Source organism: Danio rerio, chromosome 17 (genome assembly GCF_052040795.2).
Source record: "Danio rerio strain M-AB ecotype USA chromosome 17, GRCz13ab, whole genome shotgun sequence".
NCBI lineage: Eukaryota > Metazoa > Chordata > Actinopteri > Cypriniformes > Danionidae > Danio > Danio rerio.
The window spans coordinates 48,155,622-48,175,000 of NC_141037.1; the positions used below are offsets into that span (position 1 = coordinate 48,155,622).

At 34.6% G+C, this 19,379-nt stretch overlaps 1 protein-coding gene across 2 annotated transcripts in view; it reads right to left on the minus strand.

The window, feature by feature from the left end:
* Positions 1-19,379, minus strand: part of itpk1b (inositol-tetrakisphosphate 1-kinase b) — a 106,212-nt gene that overhangs the window by 86,198 nt on the left and 635 nt on the right. For both annotated transcript variants that reach the window (XM_087290993.1, XM_087290994.1), the window contains exon 2: positions 11,398-11,566. In XM_087290993.1, coding sequence (XP_087147119.1) covers positions 11,398-11,492 — 95 coding nt within the window. In that variant the 5' untranslated portion in view covers positions 11,493-11,566. The remainder of the gene's footprint in view (positions 1-11,397; positions 11,567-19,379) is intronic.

Consider the following 19,379-nt stretch of genomic DNA (forward strand, 5'->3'; position numbering starts at 1 on the left):
AGCAATAAGTGGTTAAAACCGTAAACAGAAACGTTTTTTGCTTAATTTTACAGCTTAATTCAATCTATTTTCGTCACATTTTCAATCTATTTTCGTTTTTTTTTTTATGGGTGTCATACACTACCTAACAAAAGTCTTGTCGAAAGTTTTGTATAGGTGTAAACTGTGAGCTATAATGTCTAAAATGATCTTAGAATTTTGAGAATGTAATTTCTGTTTCAAGAAAAGAGTAAAACCAATGGCGAAAAACTGTAATTTAACAAACAGATTAAAGATTCTAAAGATAAAGAGATTAGGTTTAGTTTTTTTTTTCCAAAAGCGAAAACCTTTCAATGAAACAACAGTGAACAATAATTAGCCAAAAGTGAAAATGTATTACTTGGTAATGAAATATACATTCTGAACTCATTAAAAAAACAAACACATAAAAAATTAATTTTAAACATTAATGGAAAGATTGGTCCATATTTAATATAATCAATGAGCAAATTATATAACGTAAATATGAAAAAATATTTTAAAAAATATTAAAAAACATAGAAAAAGAGAAGAAACAAATACTGGGTTAATGTTAATACCCAGAAACAAACTTAATTATTCCCAGTCACCTTCCGTGATCCTTAGTTTGAGATGCAGGGTCCAGATGTAAGCTTATTTTAAACCATGATTAATTCACACAACCTTCACACATAAACAATTTTTAAATGTAAAAAAAAAAATTCATTTCTTTTTTCTTTTCAGTAAAAATGTGTAAATATTTAATTACTTAAGCACTGTCAATAAAGATAATTTGTAAAACGCAATTAAAAACGATTTCAGCAAGGAAACAGCTCGCACCACTAGTGGGTTGTGGGGGCCCACTAATGGCGGTGGGGCCCTAAGCAGCCACTTATTTCGCTTATAGCAGGGGTGTCCACACTCGGTCCTGGAGGACTGGTGTCCTGGAGAGTTTAGCTCCGACCCTAATCAAACACACCTGAACAAGATAATCAAGCTCTTACTAGGTATACTAGAAACTTCCAGGCAGGTGTGCTGAAGCAAGTTGGAACTAAAGTCAGCAGGACACCGGCCCTCCAGGACTGACTTTGGCCAGCTCCTGATTGTAGGGAAAGTAATTTAAAAAAATTGACCTGGAAAAATTTGATCGATTATTGGTTCGAAATGTCGATTTTGATTACTTTTCGATTAATCACCTAGCCCTATATTTCAATATTTTATAAATAATCTAATGCTGCAAAGGGACTATTGAGGATACACACAATATCAATGCTCAAACAATATATTGTTAAGTCCTATTACATGCCATGGCAGGGATGCAGACAGAAACACGAATAACAACATCGTGAGACAGTTACAATCTTGAAAGTACAATGTTTACATTTTATTTATATACATTTTTATTAGATATTTTATGCGTTTATTTAGCAATATTTTATATTTTAAAGTGTTTTATATTTCTTCAATATTAATTTTATATTTCAACATTCTTAAGCAAAGATTTGCCCTGAAGTTCTAAATAAAGTGAAAATTGTGATAAAAAATAATTTGATTTTAAATTATTTAAAATGTTTGTTTGTTTTTTTTATTCCTTGTGGTCAATGTATAAAAAACTGTTAATTGTTTGAATTTACAAAAAAGATACTATATTGTTATATATATTGTTATCGGGCTATAAAATGACTTCTATCATGAAGTGACACTTTTGTCACCCAGCCAGGTTACTGAGTACTATAAACCGGTTTAAACAATTTATTCTCTTAAAATCAAACAAATTAAATAAAAGATACTGATGGCTCGAGTTGCAATAAACACATTTCTGTCCCATCACATGCTTTCTAGAGTGAGGAATTTCCTTCCCCATTACCATCTGTCTCTAAGATGGTCTCTAAGTCATCAACATCAGGGTCCACAGCTAAGACCTGGCCAAAGCCTATTTGGCTATAAAAAGAAAAAAGCACATTAGCAGAGCCTCTATGATATGCCCAGCCTGAACATTCTGTTTTAACATACAGTGAACAACAATAGATATTTGACCTGTTCCCCAAACAATGCTAAAAAGATATTAAACAACTTGAAATAGACACTCACCAACAAATATAATATACTGCACACCTTGATAGTAGATGCAATATTCCAAAATGTGTATAAAAATAGTTGGATGGAAACATTGCTAATGTCACTGGTTTGCTCTTCAGCTGCTGTAGCACATCTGTTTCAAGGATGGGCATGTTGTGCATTCTGAGAAGCACAAAATTGGTTGTTACCAGCAGTTATTTTAGTTGCTGTTTCCAGTTTATCAGCTCAAACCTAAGCCATTCACCTCTGACCTTACACATCATCAAGGCATTTTGTCCACAGACCTGGCACACACTGAATATTTATTCTTGTTCACATCATTCTCTGTAAATCTTACATATGGCTGTGCATTAAAATCCTAGCATATCAGAAGTTTTAGAAATAATATTCAGATCAGCCTATTTGAAATCAGCAAACATGTAATTTACAAAGTACCTTAAATTACTTTTCATTCTAAGGATGCTTTGAATTGGATCTGAAAAGAGATTTTACAGACTTTAGCCAAAAGAGTAAAATGGTAAAAAAAAAAATGTGAGCCTATAAATGTGTCCTATCTCTTTATGCATGACCCACACATGCTCTTTTTTTCTAGTGTACTTGTTCCTGCTGCCTGAAATAGCTTTACTGTGCTGTCATGGCAACGCTGGTAAACTCACTCAATAAGATGTGACCCTGAACTACAAAAACCTCAAATTTTGACAATTTAGATATTTATGCATCATATTAATTCTGAATAAATAAGCTTTTATCTATTTTTTCCTATTGTTTGGTTAGGGCTTCACAAAATGTGACCCAAAATAAAACTATTTAAGCATACACAATATGAGGGTTCCAAAAAAATCTAAAGACGACCACATCATTTCATAAAAGGATTTAATTTAAACACTCGACTGAAATTTTGTTTGGGGAAAATTGTCATTTGCACATGCTTTCATGTTTAACATTAGCAACAATTACTACATTGAAACAGTTCACGCAAACAACTTTCAGTATAGCAAATTGATTATTTGCGATTTGGCTATCACTTGATAATATCACATCTAAAATTTAGCATAGCTTGTCAGTAAACTATGACTCTGTGCAGCAAACGTTGTTTCAGCTGAACACATGTGCTGGTGATTAACGGACAAATGCGCACTACAAATCGCATGCGATTTATCGTTCAGCTCTACTCAGGGATGTAACGATTCAACCTGTGCTGGTTGAAAATCCGTTCAAATATGTGATGATTCAAATTGGTAAAAATGTTTAATGAATTGTGATACATGTTTTGAACAGAGGTGATGCGGCAGACTAAAATGACAGCGGTGAAGTGCACAAGAAAAAACACAAACTGTGTGCAAAAAGACGTTTACTTACACTAACAGAACAACGAATATGATGCAGGAGAGTGAAAAACTACTGTCACAGACGTCTATACACAAAAATCTATTAATAGGCCAAACTGGAGGATTGGCATCTCTGCTTGCTTCGATGAATGCTAAGATTATGGTGATCACATGGTGCATCAGTGTTTTCAAAGCGAAAGTGGGAAGATGTTTTTCAGAATGAAAGAGAAAGTTGTTTTGTTACAGAACCAGGTATTAAGAATGTTCCTTTCCTCACTCTCTTTTTCCATTTAGTTTATGCATCTTTAAATCATTTGCTTATTATATTATAACCAGTAATTTATGCCAATTGCCAGTCCCCTGGAGCAGAGGGCCTATTTACCACCTCTGTACACACTGCTCTCTGGTTTAGGAAAGACTTTTTTCTCCACAACAGCCATCTCAGTCCCCAGTGAAAGAGTTTTTTCATCAGCTTGGGACATTATAAACGTGCAAAGTTCTCAGCTTATGCCAAAAAACATAGATATGCTGATATTTCTTTCTAAAAATATATAAAATCCTAACATAGTTACAGTTTTAGTTTATTTATTTTACGGCCTATTTCCACTAAGTGGTATGGTACGCTTTTCTGACGGTCAAAAGGTACCTGAAACCGAACCATACTATACTACTTTTTGGTCACCCTCTGCTAATGGTACCTAGCATGGCAAAAGGGTACCAAAAGGTGCAGTAGATGCACAACTGGACGCTATTGATTTACAAAGATACGTCACTCGCTCCCGCAACAAGCCAGGAGAATGAAAACAAGGAATCCGCCATTTATAAAAACACAGCAGAGACATTACACCGTAATAATATATAGATATAAAAACAAGCCATGGTCGACCTGAGCTCAAACAAAACCTTGTCGTCATTTTGATGATCAGCCACAAAGCCAAGAAGAACAAAATCAGCTATGTCCTATTTTTCTTTTACGAGCCCAAAGCGCGAGCGGTTTCACTTTCTCTAGAGAGCTTGCTACGTGTCTATATTTGAAATAATGAACTTCTTAAGCAGATGATTATAACGTGCGTGTGATTATTGAAGTGCTTCTGACATTCGATCCTTAAAAAAAAGGACAAACGGGCGAAATAACAAAGGAGAAGCTGGAAAAAAACTAAGGAGCAAATGATTTTTTCAGCAACCTAAAACATAAACAAACTGCCATGTTTAACTATTATCATCACCTTTTGGACTATTATGAACTCGGAACGATGGAATTACTTTGTTACAAGAGGTTACATGTGCTGCTGAAGATTAAATATACAGATGAGAAGTTTGCACTGACTGTAGGCTATAGGTTGCGAGTTGTTTTTGAAGCCATATAAGGACTAAATGAATGCTGTGTGTATTTTTTCTGTAATTGGTAACATAACGGAAACTTTAAGGGGCTGTATGTGTTCATACATGTTGCATTTATAATGTTAATTGTAATTTATAATAGCAAACGTTTTAGTAGGCTATTTTTATCGTTAACCTGTAGTTATAATCAAATCATGTTCATAGAAAGGTTAGTAATGAACATTTTTACACAAGTATTTATGTGTATAAAGCATCTGTTTTGTGAGAAGTGCTTCTCATATGATATCTGAACGACCCGTACAGCTTTACTTTGACATTTCTTCGAGCGAGAATGACGTCGACTGAAACTTTCTGTCATACACAATTGGTACCCTTTTGGCAGTGGAAATGCAAGCCTTATTCACCTTATTCTCAGCTGTCGAGCGGGCGCTGCCATTTGAATCTTTTTGTCTCGCGACTTCCGGTCACATTCACTTCCATTCATTTTTTGACGTTAACAACTGCTCGTTACGCTGCTTGATGTTGCAATTTAATATTTTCTTATTATATTATGCTACTTGGTCTGTGTAGTCATGCAAACATTTGTTTGTTGAGCAAGTAGTTTGGCCATTTTCTGCCGTTTATTATTCCTAGTCATTTCTCCCATAGGCGACTGAATCGGAAGTTCTAAGACAATCGCGAAAACAGGCGCACTTCCGCATTTTAGAATAAGGTCAATAAAGGTGACCCGTATCGACCCGTACCATACCGTACTGTACCACTCAGTGGAAAAGGGCAATTAAAGAGCCTTCTTTAATTTTTATTGTTCATTTTTGACTTGGAATTCGTTTTAAATTTGTAATTTAGCGTGATTATTTTTAAAAGTGTATTAATTGCAGAAAATTTGTAAAAAAAAATAAAATAAAATGGCAGCATTTGAGAAAATTTGGTCTCAAATCATTTTGTAGAACTATTGTGACAAAATCGTGTATCGTAATGTACTCCATTGCTGTCATGTGATTGGCTGATCGGATATTTGCGTCAACAAGCAGTTACCTAATAAAGTGCCATCTGAGTGTAGAGCGTGAGTCATTCTACTGGCAAAAAAAAGACCGGAAAATGATGAGGCTTCAGTGTTAAGCATGAGAAACTCAAACATGAGGATGAGTAAATGCTAAGACTTTTAAATATATTTATTTTTGAGCAAACTATCCCTTTAAATCTACTAAGACACAAAACACAAAAAATATCCCTCTCTGTTCACTGGTTGAACGCTTACAGTGATCACATTGTTGTGTAGTATTCCCTCTTTTCTTCACTTTCTCCAGCTCAGTCATACAATTCCTCACAGTCACAGCCACTGAGGAAATCCGATGCAACACTGGCTTAACACATTACACAATTGTGCATTCAGATGGAGACAGAGACATTGGTCCACACCGAGGAACGTGTAAGGCACGAAAAAAAAGACCAACCACACACACACAGGCTTTCACTACAGCACACATTTACAACACACACAAAGCCAAGTGTAACCTTAACCCTTTGCCAGTCCAGCAATTCAGGTTTGCTCAGGTTACACAACCCATACACACACACACAGCATCGTCTCCAAGAGTGCTTTGCTGTGCGAACTCTCACTCATTCACTCTCTCTCTCCCTCTGACTTCTGGGTAATAATCCAGGGGCTCTTCAATGATGAGTAAGCCAATCTGGCTGACTGCGAAGTCATAAGGAATAAAAGTGCTGGCACAATGTGGAAAGAAACACAGCCAGGCCATGTCTGGTCACCTCCACGCACCATGTAGAATCATTCAAGGATTTCACAGTTTGAATAGTAGAGAGATGCTTTAGCCAAAACACATTTAGTGCAGCACAAAACAAAGGCAAGTATTTCAGACACACTTTGGTTTAAAATAGGCAAGCTACACATCTGAACTCCAGTGTGAAGTGAACAAAAAACATTCATCTATAGACAAATAACAACACTTTAGCACTGCAGATGCTGAATTTATTTGCGAGGAAGGAAAGGGAGTGTGCAGCTGTGAAAATCACAATGTTCAAGTGGCTTCTTGGTAGTTTTTCACCATAGCTGCATGTGTGACTCAAGCGTTTGTGGTATTCTGGCCTCTACAGATGGCTGATGCATAAACACTAATTACACTCACCGGCCACTTTATTAGGTATTACTTGTTAAGGCAAATTTCTAATCAGCCAATCACATGGCAGCAGCTCAAAGCATTTAGGCATGTAAACATGGTCAAGACAATCTGCTGCAGTTCAAATTGAGCATCAGAATGGGGAAGAAGGCTGATTTAAGTGACTTTGAACGTTGCATGGTTGTTGGTGCCAGACAGGCTGGTCTAAGTATTTCAGAAACTGCTGATCGACTTTTACTCACAACCATCTCTAATAACCACTCGTTACAACCGAGGTATGTAGAAGAACCTCTCTGAACGCACAACATGTCCAACCTTGAGGCGGATGGGCTACAGCAGCAGAGGACCACCCTGGGTGTCACTCCTGTCAGCTAACAACAGAAAACTGAGGCTACAATTCGCAAAGGCTCACTAAAATTGGACAATAAAAGATTGGAAAAACGTTGCCTGGTCTGATGAGTCTCGATTTCTGCTGCGACATTCAGATGGTAGGGTCAGAATTTGGCATCAACAAACAACATGAAAGCATGGATCCATCCAGCCTTGTATCAATGGTTCAGGCTGCTGGTGGTGGTATAATGGTGAGAGGGATATTTTCTTGGCACACCTTGGGCCCATTAGTGTCAATTGAGCATCATGTCAATGCCACAGCCTACCTGAGTATTGTTGTTAAATCATCTAAGACTGGTTTCTAGATTATGACAATGAGTTCACTTTACTCAAATGGCCTCGAATCAAACCGAACACCTTTGAGAGGTGGTGGAATGGGAGATTCGCATCAGGGATGTGCAGCCAACAAATCTGCATCAACTGCGTGATGCTTTCATGTCAATATGGACCAAAATCTCTGAGAAATATTTCCAGTGTCTTGTTTAATCTATGCCATAAAGGACTAAGGCAAAAGGGGGTCCAACCTGATACTAGTAAGATGTACCTAATAAAGTGGCCAGGGAGTGCATAATACATGCATAAAAATATTCTGAAAGAATGTTGATACCAAAAGTTGAATTCTCTAGGTTCTTACTAATGATTCAGCCTTTTTAAACAAATCATTTGAATGAATGATTAATTGAATTACTCATTATGAAAAGAGATATGCTGTCACCAACCGGCAGCTTTAGAGTCATATTTATTTATCATACCATATATGATAAATATCTTCTTCTACATTGTGTAACCACAATAGAAATGAAGATGAATTAAACTGAGCTGTTTCGAAGTGCCAAAACAAATTCTTCAACAAAACTTCATTTTTACCAGATTTTATTTAAAATGGCAGAATTTTAGTTACTTTCTTTTATTGGTCAGTTTGAAGTATACTGGGGCGGGGCCTTAAACCATTCATTCATTTTCTTGTCGGCTTAGTCCCTTTATTAATCCGGGGTTGCCACAGCGGAATGAACCGCCAACCTATAAAGCAAGTTTTTACGCAGCGGATGCCCTTCCAGCCGCAACCCATCTCTGGGAAACATCCACACACACACATTCACACACACTTATACACTACGGATAATTTAGCCTACCCAATTCACCTGTACCGCATGTCTTTGGACTGTGGGGGAAACCGGAGCACCTGGATGAAACCCACACGAAGGCAAAGAGAACATGCAAACTCCACACAGAAACGCCAACTGAGCCGAGGTTCGAACCAGCGACCTTCTTGCTGTGAGGTGACAGCACTACCTACTGCGCCACTGCCTCGCCATGGCCTTAAACCAGCACACATAAAAATGTCTTTGCTAAAGTATAAAACCATTGCTTAAGTATTACAGAAAACATTACGATTTGTTTTTAATAAAGCGCACTTCTAGTTTTGTTCAAGATTAAAAAAAATCACAGACAAATTTAAATAATCTTTTTGAATAGAGTGGAGAAAATCTTTATTTGTGCTCTTTGGATAGCTTCATCAATTCAGCAATGCAACAAATTGACATACATGAAACTAAACTTTTTAGAAAATAAGTAAAAAAAAAAACATAAACTATAAGAAAATGGCAGTAACAAAGAATGTTTTTTCTATATTTTTGATAGCTTTTTAATATTTCAAGATTGGCTCAGCCAATGGCTTGGTTCTGTGACAAGGCTATCCATTTATCCATCCAACTGCAGACAAGGGAACTGTTAGGAGGAACCATTTATTTGCTCTATTTAGTGTCATCCCAGTGACAGAATATCCACGCATATTTAAAAATCATAAATTCTGTCAACCTAAACAACCCTTACTACTTATGAGACACTTCCACAAAAAGTACACATCTCACGTTAGAAAGGTCACTCAAAACTGAAAATTGACTCTCTCCCAAGTGGTTCCAAACCTTGTTTCGTTTCTTTCTTCTGTTGAACACAGAAGATATTAAATGTAAATGACAGAATTTTCATTTTGGGGTGAACTGTCCCTTTAATGTGCCTTTCTGTGCTGCACGCTATTACGCAACCTTCCTGGATCTTTCTCAACCGCAGCTCATAATCCTTCCTAACATTTACGATGAAGAGAACATCTCCACCTTTTTGTTCAAACAACTGATCTGTCAAGCACTGGACTGATCCAGGAACAAAAGCAGACACAGCTGTTTTGGATGAGCCACAGACCACAAGTGTAGTGAAAGCCCAACAACAAAAGGTGCCTGCTGTGCTCTTACATGGAAACACATGCCGGAAAAGATCCAGGCTGATGGATGTATGGCAGTCTCTCACCTGCACATTGGCCTGTCATCATATCTATTTTTTTAAGTTTTGAGTTTTAACTGCAAATGTCACATTCGTAATGCTGGAATTGCTCGACTGTAGTCATTTTGACAATATAATAATTAGCCACAGGAATCAGAATGTGAAAACATAAAAATACTAAACAAATAAACAATAATAATAATAATAATAATAATAATAATAATAATAATAATAATAATAATAATAAATGTTGATGCAACATTTGCAAGGTAAAAAAAAAACTAGAAAAAGGCAAAAATGCAATCTCGATAATTTTTTTCTATATATTTTCGATAACGACATATATTTCGAAGAGTTTTTAATGCTTCCACTTTTAAAAGAGTATCCAAACTGTTACTGAAGGCAGATTCTGCTGGCAGGAAAGTGAAAGGAGCTAAACAATACTGGGTGATGCAGCATGACTTTGGCGAATCTCTAATTTGGCGAATCTTCAATATCAACACAATTATAGATTACTGTTGTTGCATATTTCGGCTGTGTGATTCGCACCTAGAATCCAGAGCTTATCATTGCTATCAACATAAATTCTATCACGATTTGATATATCATTTATTGGCTCCGCCCTAGTTTATAGTAAACATTATAGTGTTTTTTTTTTTACCGTAATGACATCTTCAATAGAGTGCGAATGAGATGACAGAAGCTGCACAATCAGCTATATCGACACTGACAATGGTTATTATGTATTTGCCCGATATGCAGTTGAAGTCAAAATTATTAGCCCTCCTGTGATTTTTTTTTTCTTTTTCAAATATTTGCCAAATTATGTCTAACAGAGCAAGGAATTTTTCATGATATTTACTATTTTATGTTTTCTTCTGGAAAGAGTCTCACTTGTTTTATTTTGGCTAGAATAAAAGCAATTTTTTTTTATTTCTTCGAAACCATTTTAATGTCAATATTATCAGCTGCCTTCAGTGTTTTCTCTATAATTTTTCCAGCTGTGGCGGCAGGCCTTTTACACAGATCTTCCAACTACCTATGCAATATTTCAATGACAAATGTCATGTGCCCAGTATTACAAGTCGAGACCACATTCATGCAATAAGAGCATGTAAATCTCTTTGCTTGCACTCCAATTTTCTCTATTCGTGCACAAAACATCTTGCTCGCCCTTAAATATCCGCTGTTAAGATAAAACCGTCAGTCAGCATGTAACCTAAAAGAATTAACCAGATAAAGCACAGCACTACTACGATTACAGAAAAGTACGAGCTGTTATAATTCCTTTTAATAAATTTTGGTGCGATTATAACCCGCTATTAGAAAAAAACAACAACAACTGAATGTTTTGAATGAGAAGCTGTAATGTAGCCATGTAAGAATGAATGTAGCGGAAATCATGGCCTTAAGCAGTATTTTTGTTCGATTCTAAAACAGAACAAAGCATAATTATACAACGTCATTACTAAATTTTAAATTATACAAATTTTATATTAATACTAAATTATACAACGTCATCACTAAATTACCTAATTAGGCCTTTAAATTTCACTTTAAGCTGAATACAGGTATCTCGAAAAACATCTAGTAAAATATTATGTACTGTCATCATGGCAAAAATAAAAGAAATCAGTTATTAGAAATTACATATAAAACTATTTATGTAATTATGTTTAGAAATGTGTTGAAACAAATCTGAATTATTATCCCTTTCGGGGGGGATAATAATTCTGGAGGGATAATAATTCTGACTTCAACTGTATATTACATGACAAAAAATGATTAAGGTCATGTCTATGCAATAGCACAATAAAGTCATTATACTGATTACTGTGCTGCCCTACCTGCACATCTCCGCAAATGCCAGGAAGTTGAGTTTCTTCATCTTCTTCTCACTGAGCCAATAGCCCACTCGTCTGCCTCTCAGGAAAGTCTGCATCTTCAGCCGCTGATGGCCAGAAGTGACAGCAGTGTCACTCCAGTGAAAACAGGAAACAGTCTTCTTATACAACCCTGCCAAGCAAAGCCAAAGGAGATGACTATCAGAGCCGCATATGACAACGCTTCTAAATGAGTGATAAACCAAAGACTGCAAATAAAAAATTAAAGAGATTCAATGGCTGTAAATAAATAGTACACACTGCTAAATATCAACTTGGGTACTGAATCTTCATGGCAGCAATTAAGTGCTTGTCTAAAGTATATATTTTTTCTTTAAATTTAATATAGGACGCCTCATATCTTCAGTTGAGTTCAGTTATGATACCATCACAGACTATAAATATCATCGTATTTACAGTTTATGATAATATCGCAACTGTTGTTTTAACGGGGACTTATTATGCAACTTTTCACAAGATGTAAAATAAGCGTCTGATGTGCTTAGCGAAGTTTCCACTAAAAATACCACACATATAATGCTTTATAACTGTGCCCCTTTTAGGCTTTGATCCAAATTGTGCTGTTTTGGTGACTGTCGCTTTAAATTCAAATGAGCGTTTTTCATCAGAGGGCGGAGCTACATACGCCTATGCGTCAGTATAGTAGCAGATGCAAAAGCTTAAATTGTCAAAAAAAACTATTTTTTTTTTACTTTTATATGATTAATTACTATTAAATGTTTTGCCTGGCACTAGTTTATTCAGTTTTGAAAGGCTAAAAGGAGCACAGTTTAAACAACAGTTGCGATATGATATGTAAATATGGTGATATTTATAGTCTGTGATGTTATCATAACTGAACTCAACTGAAGCTATAAGGCATCTTAAGTTTAATTTGAAGTAAAAAAAAATATTTTAGACATAAATATACACAGTACACACACCTAAATTATCAAAACAAATTTTTTTTTTACTTTTATGTGATTAATTACTATTAAATGTTTTGCCTGGCACTGCTTTATTCATGTGTATATTTATAATTAGGGTTGTCGCAATACCATTAACTAATCTTACAATACCAGCTGCATATCTTGATACCAAGTCGTATTGTGATACTGTAATTTATAACTCAAATTATAAAGAAAATTGTCAGAAATAAAAAAAATTTACATTTTACAATAGGTCTTTAATTTAATTCATAATTCCCTTATTAATGAAATAAATATTATTTGCACGTCACTTCTCCTAAAATGTAATCGTTTTTTGTTTACTTTGTAGATAACTGACCAACAAAAAACACATTAAAATAAATCTACAAATTATACCAAATGAAAATGTAAAAAAAATAAATCCAAATTAAATTAGGCTATAAGAAGTGGTCAAAAATTGTTTCCTGTTGCTCTTTCGGGTTTTTCATCTATTGTTTTTCTTTTTTTTTTTTACTTTTATGTCTTATCTTGTAAGATTCATTGATTCATTTTCTTTTCTGCTTAGTCTCTTTATTAATCTGGGGTTGCCACAGTGGAATGAACCGCCAACTTATCCAGCATATGTTTTATGCAGCGGATGCCCTTCCAGCTGCAACCCATCACTGGGAAACTCCCATACACACTCATTCACACACACACACACTCTTACAATAAGGTCAGTTTTAGCATACCCAATTCACCTGTGCCGTATGTCTTTGGACTTGTGGGGGACACCGGAGCACTCGGAGAAAACCCACGCAAAGACAAGGAGAATATGCAAACTCCACACAGAAACGCCAACTGACCCAGCCGAGGCTCAAACCAGCAACCTTCTTGCTGTGAGGCAAACGTGCTACGCACTGCTCCACTTATTACCTATCTTGTAACAAACCAAAGTAATGCAAAATTTCACTTTTTAAGAGATTGTCTGTGTTATTGTAGCTACTAAATAATATTAAGAGGAACAGAAAGGAACTGATTCAGGTGTGCGTTTGAAACAGAAAACATCAAAAAACGTGCAACCTTAAAGGGCTCCACAGACTATTAAAATAAAATGGTATATCATTGCACAAACGTGAGAATTTAAGTGACTTTTCCACTTGCAATATTATCTACCGTTAATGACGATACTACCGTTTACAAATTACAGTGGCACCACCAGTATTTTGGAGTCATAGTATCTCAATACTACCATAATACCAATAAACTGCGCAACCCTATTTATAATGTATATATAAATACACACAGGCATGCATTTATTTAATAAAAGGTTTATTTATGGTTAGATATAAAATATATGTGTATATGATGCAAATTAGATATAAATTTTAACTTGTATGTATATTGTATAGTTTTTTTCTATTCATGTGTGTGTATCACATATCCTGATAAATATATATTAGTGCTGCACGATACTGTAAAAATATGAAATTGTAATATTTTGTTATCCCACCACAATATATATTGCGATATGAATATAATTTCACCAGAAGACTTGAATATTTGTATTTGGAAAGATGTCATTGATTTAAACCGGCTGAGATGAGCGAGTCATATTCTATTCAGTGCACCTGCATAAATTAGAATAAATTATAAGCAAAATTCAAGAAATAAACAGTGCTTTTTCTGTTTTCTGAGGAGTCTAACAGTATGCAAGAAAAGAAATTGAACAATTTGAAATTGAACAAGTCATTATTGTATAATTCTTATTTACATATAAATATATATATATATGTAATAATATCTTTATCTTTTAATCTTAAATACATAATCTAATCCTGTGATATGATTATTGCAGATACACACATATAGATGTTCAAACAATATATTGTTCAGACCTTATATATATAATACACACATAGTATTCCAAGTAATCCAAGTTTTAGGAACAACAAATAATAACTTGTCATCTAGTTGATCATTTGGAATCAGTTTAATTATTTAATTAGAACAGTAACGTCTGACTTTGCTTAGACAAAAGTCTTGCCACTTAACAGAGATAATGTACAGTATAGATCATGTCTGGTGACTGGGCTGGCCAATTCTGGAGCACCTTGACCTTCTTTGCTTTCAGGAACTTTGATGTGGAGGCTGAAGTATGAGAAGGAGCGCTATACTTTGGAAGAATTTGCCCTCTCCTGTGGTTTGTAAAGTAATGGCAGCACAAATGTCTTGATACCTCAGGCTGTTGATGTTGCAATCCACTCTGCAGATCTCTTGCACGCCTCCTTACTGAATGTAACCACTAACCATGAAATTTCCTTCACCAAACTTGACTGATTTCTATGAGAATCTTGGGTTGATGTGGGTTCCAGTAGGTCTGCAGCAGTATTTGTGATGACTGGGATGCAGTTCAACAGATGATTCAACAGAAAAATCTACCTTTTGCCACTTTTCCAAATGATCAACTAGAAGTCAAGTTATTATTTGTTGATATTACAACTGTGATCGACAACAAGACTTTTCTCAGGTATTTTGAAGACACAAACATTAAAAACATTAATAACCAGCAGCCATTGACATCTAAAGGAAGAAACAAATGCGATGGCAGTTGATAGTTACCAGACTACAACATACTTCAAAACATCTCCTTTTGTGTTCAACAGAAGAAACTTGAAACGAGTATAGGGTAAGAAAATGATGAGAAATTAAGAAAATTACATAATTTTTTATTTTTGGGTAAACTATCCATTTAAGAAATAGAACATAAACAAGAATGATAAAAATGTACTGAAAATCAGCACATTAACGTGCCACAAAATCAAAGACAAATTTGAAGTTGACATGAAGCTGACAACTAAGGAGTTAAAAACTTGGTTTCATTTTCTACATACTTACACTGACCGGCACATGCTTTTGTTTATCAGGAGTGTTATGTTAAGTTTACATTTTATTATAATATTTAATCCAAAACATGTTCCCACTTTATATTAAGTGTCCGTAACTACTATGTACTTACATCAAAAAATAAATACAATGTACTTACTGTGTTTATAATGTATTTGAGAAAACTTGTGGTGCTTTTGAGTTGGGATAGAGGTTGGGTTATGGACAGGTTTGGTGGCATGGGTAGGTTTAAGGGTGGTTTAAGGTGTAAGGGATGGTCAACAGAGTATTTACAAATGTAATTACAAAAGTTAATTACAGATGTAATTACATACATGTTTTTACTGTGTACTTAAGCTTGATTAAATACACGTATTTACACAATAAGTACATTGTAACAAACTATTAATTCCTATGTAAGTATATATTAGTTAAGGCCACTTTATATAAAGTGGGACCCAAAACATTAAGAGAATTAATTGTTTGATTGAACAGGCACATTTAAAAAAATTAAATAAAATCACACCGATTATGCACTGAAATTCTGTAATATCCCAAAATGTTTCAAATTTCTTTTTTTCTAATTTTCTATTTCAACATTCAAAATATCAAGGAGGAGTTTGTGGCATCAATTTAACTAAACACCCATTTGAAAAAATACTATAGTAATCTATAGTAAATACCAGTGATTGTGTGTTTTAAACCATACTATTGCTAAGTATGTGAACTATTCTTCAGCGTTAATACTATAGTTGCTATTGTAACACAACAGTAATAAACAACAAAATGCAGCACAAACATTTATGCTGTGGTAATTCTATAGTTGCCATGGAATTACAATTACAGAAATATAAACAACAAAATGTGGTATAATATGGTTCAGAACACTATAGTATTTACTACAATGTATTTTAGTACAGTATTTTTTCCATTTAACATTCAGAGATTCAAGGAAGTTTGTAGCATCAGTTCATTAGTTGCTATGGTAACACAACAGCAATATAAACAACAAAATTCCACATAAACTATAGGGTATATTCAACACAATCTTATGGCAATTCGTAATTTTTTGATTTAGTGGCTAATTTGTATGAATTTGTACAATCTCATTCGTACAATGTAGTATGATTTGCTCATTCCCTAATGACGGTTGGGTTTGGGGGAGGCCACGCCTCCTTTTTAAAAACTTACATTTTCGTATGACTGAACTGAATTAGCCACTAAACTGACAAAACGCAAAATAGATCAGTTTCCTCGTTAGATCAGGCTGGTATATTACAAAATTACAAAACACCAGTTTACTATGGTAAATTTGAAAGTATACTCATTCATTTATTCAATTTCTTTTCGGCTTAGGCCCTTTATTAATCTTGGGTTCCAACAACAGAATGAACCTACAATTTATCCAGCACATGTTTTACACAGTGGATGCCCTTCCAACTGCAACCAATCACCGGAAAACTCCCATACATTCTTATTTACACACATACACTACAGACAATTTAGCTTGCCCAATCAGCCATTACCGTATGTCTTTGGATTTGTGGGGGAAACCAGAGCACCCGGAAGAAACCCAAGCGTACGCGAGGAAAACAAGCAAACAGTACTCCACACAGAAATGCCAACTGACCCAGCCATGGCTCGAACCAGTGACCAGTTGCTGTGAGGCGAGTGCAACCCACTGCTCCACTCTACAACCATCTATGAAAGTATACTACAGTATGTATTACAGTTTATCATATTACTATAGATGACACTACAGTATGAAAAGCTTTTGTAAACATTATAATACATACTTACGGTGGCCAAAAGAGCTTAACGTGCTGCAATTTAAGAAAGCATATGCAATTACAAAAAACACCAGCAAATAAAGAAATGATCTCCATCAATTTGACAGCCCAAATTCTCACAACACAAACAACTGAAGAAACGTGCTGCAATTAGTCACGACACTTGCAAATATCCATGTAACACAATGGAAATGTTTCAAGAGGTCTCAAAACCATGACGGACCCTGCTGAGATATGGATGTGTTATTATGTCGTTACTGTTACTCAGTGAAGTGATTAGTGGTCTTTGAAAGGGAAATTGTTTTTCGTTTATTTTAATATCCTGATTACACTACATAATAACACATCCATATCTCAGTGGGGTCCGTCATGGTCCCATTGAAACATTTCTGTTGTGTTACGTGGATATTTGCAAGTGTTGTGACTAATTGCAGCGTATTTCTTTAGTTGTTTGTGTTGTGAGAATTTGGAACACGTGAGCTGTCAAATTGATGAAGATCGTTTCTTAATTTGCTGGTGTTTTTTGTAATTGCATGTGCTTTTTTTTGGCCACCGTAACATACAGTATAAGGACTTTACTATAATATGGCTCAAAACATTATAGAATTTACTGTAATGTATTATGGCATCATATTTTTTCCATTTAACATTCAGATTTTCAAGGATGAGTGTGCAGCATCAGTTAAACAAAACACTCACAGTAACAAAATACTATAGTAATATAAAGCAAAGACTAGTGCTAGTGTTTCTAAATCATAGGCTACCATAGTAGACTATTTTAATTATTCTGTTGAAGTAATTCTAATTGAGTAACATTAAAGTTGGTTTTATATTCACACATTCTGTTTTTTTTTTTATTTTTTATCAGTGACACGCTCCCTATATTGTTCATATATCGTGATATTTTGAATATTCGGTCTGAAATCGCACACAAGCATGACTTCAACACAACATTAGCACGTTAATTGACTATCAACAATATTGTACTATGATGGTCATTGACTCATAATAGGAGTTCCCTATTTAGAATTTGCATTAAATACTTTTATGAAGTTAAATTATTGAGGAGACAGTCCGAATGTTCGAATATAAAAACAACCTTACCACAATGTAATATCATAGTCGCTATGATAATACAACAATTACCGTAAAATGAGCAACAAATTGTGGTATAATAAGGTTCACAACACTTTAGTACAATGTATTATAGTTTCATACTAGAGCTAGTTTTTGAACCATTCTATAGTAAAGTATGTGAACTAATCTTCTGTTAACTCTATAGTTGGTAACTATGGTAATACAACAGTAACATTAACAACAAAATTCCACACAAACTTTTTACAACTGGTAAAGTCAATCTAACAGCAATTCGTAACTATTTAGATCGGGCTGGTATATTATAACACAAAACAACAGTTTACTATGGTAAATATGAAAGTATACTACAGTATGTATTACAATTTATCGTATTACTATAGATGAAACTACAGTATGCAAAGCATTTGCAAACATTATAATACATACAGTGTAAGACACTTCACTATAATATGGTTCAAAACAATAATAAACAGTAATACAAAACTATTGTATTTACTATAATGTATTATAGCATAGTAGTTTTTTTCCATTTGAACACAGAGTTTTAAGGACGAGTTTGTGGCATCAATTGAACAAAACACCCACATGAAAAAATATTATAGTAATCTATAGTAAACACAGTGCTAGTGTTTTAGAACCAGAGGCTAACGTTACCATGATATATAAATTTAATTTATTCGCTGAGGTAATTCTTAACTAGGTAACATTAAAGTTGGTTTTATATTTGCAAATTAGTTATTTTCTAAACAGTGACACGCTTCTTATATTGTTATTCGTGATATTTTGAATATTCGGTTTAAAATCACATGCAAGTATGACATCAACACATCATTAAGACTTTCAGACCATTTAATTTACTGTCAACAATGTTGTACTTTGATAGTCATTGACTGACTCATAATATGAGTTCCCTATTTAGGATTTGCATTGAATACTTTTAAAAAGTTAAATTATTGAGGAGACAGTCCTCATGTGCAAATATAAAAACAACCTTATCACAATGTAATACTATAGTCGCTATGGTAATACTTCAATTACCATAATATAAGCAACAAAATGTGATATAATAAGGTTCAAAACACAGAATTTACTATAAATTACTATAGTATTTTATAATGTCGCGAATTTAAACGGTCTATTCGAATAATCGACTGATTACTTTAACGGCCGCTGCGAATATTCGCTATATCACAGAGCCGCTTCGCGGGAGAGCTGAAACTTTCCGATCGTTAGAAAGCGCTGTGATGCCCACAAATGTTGTCCA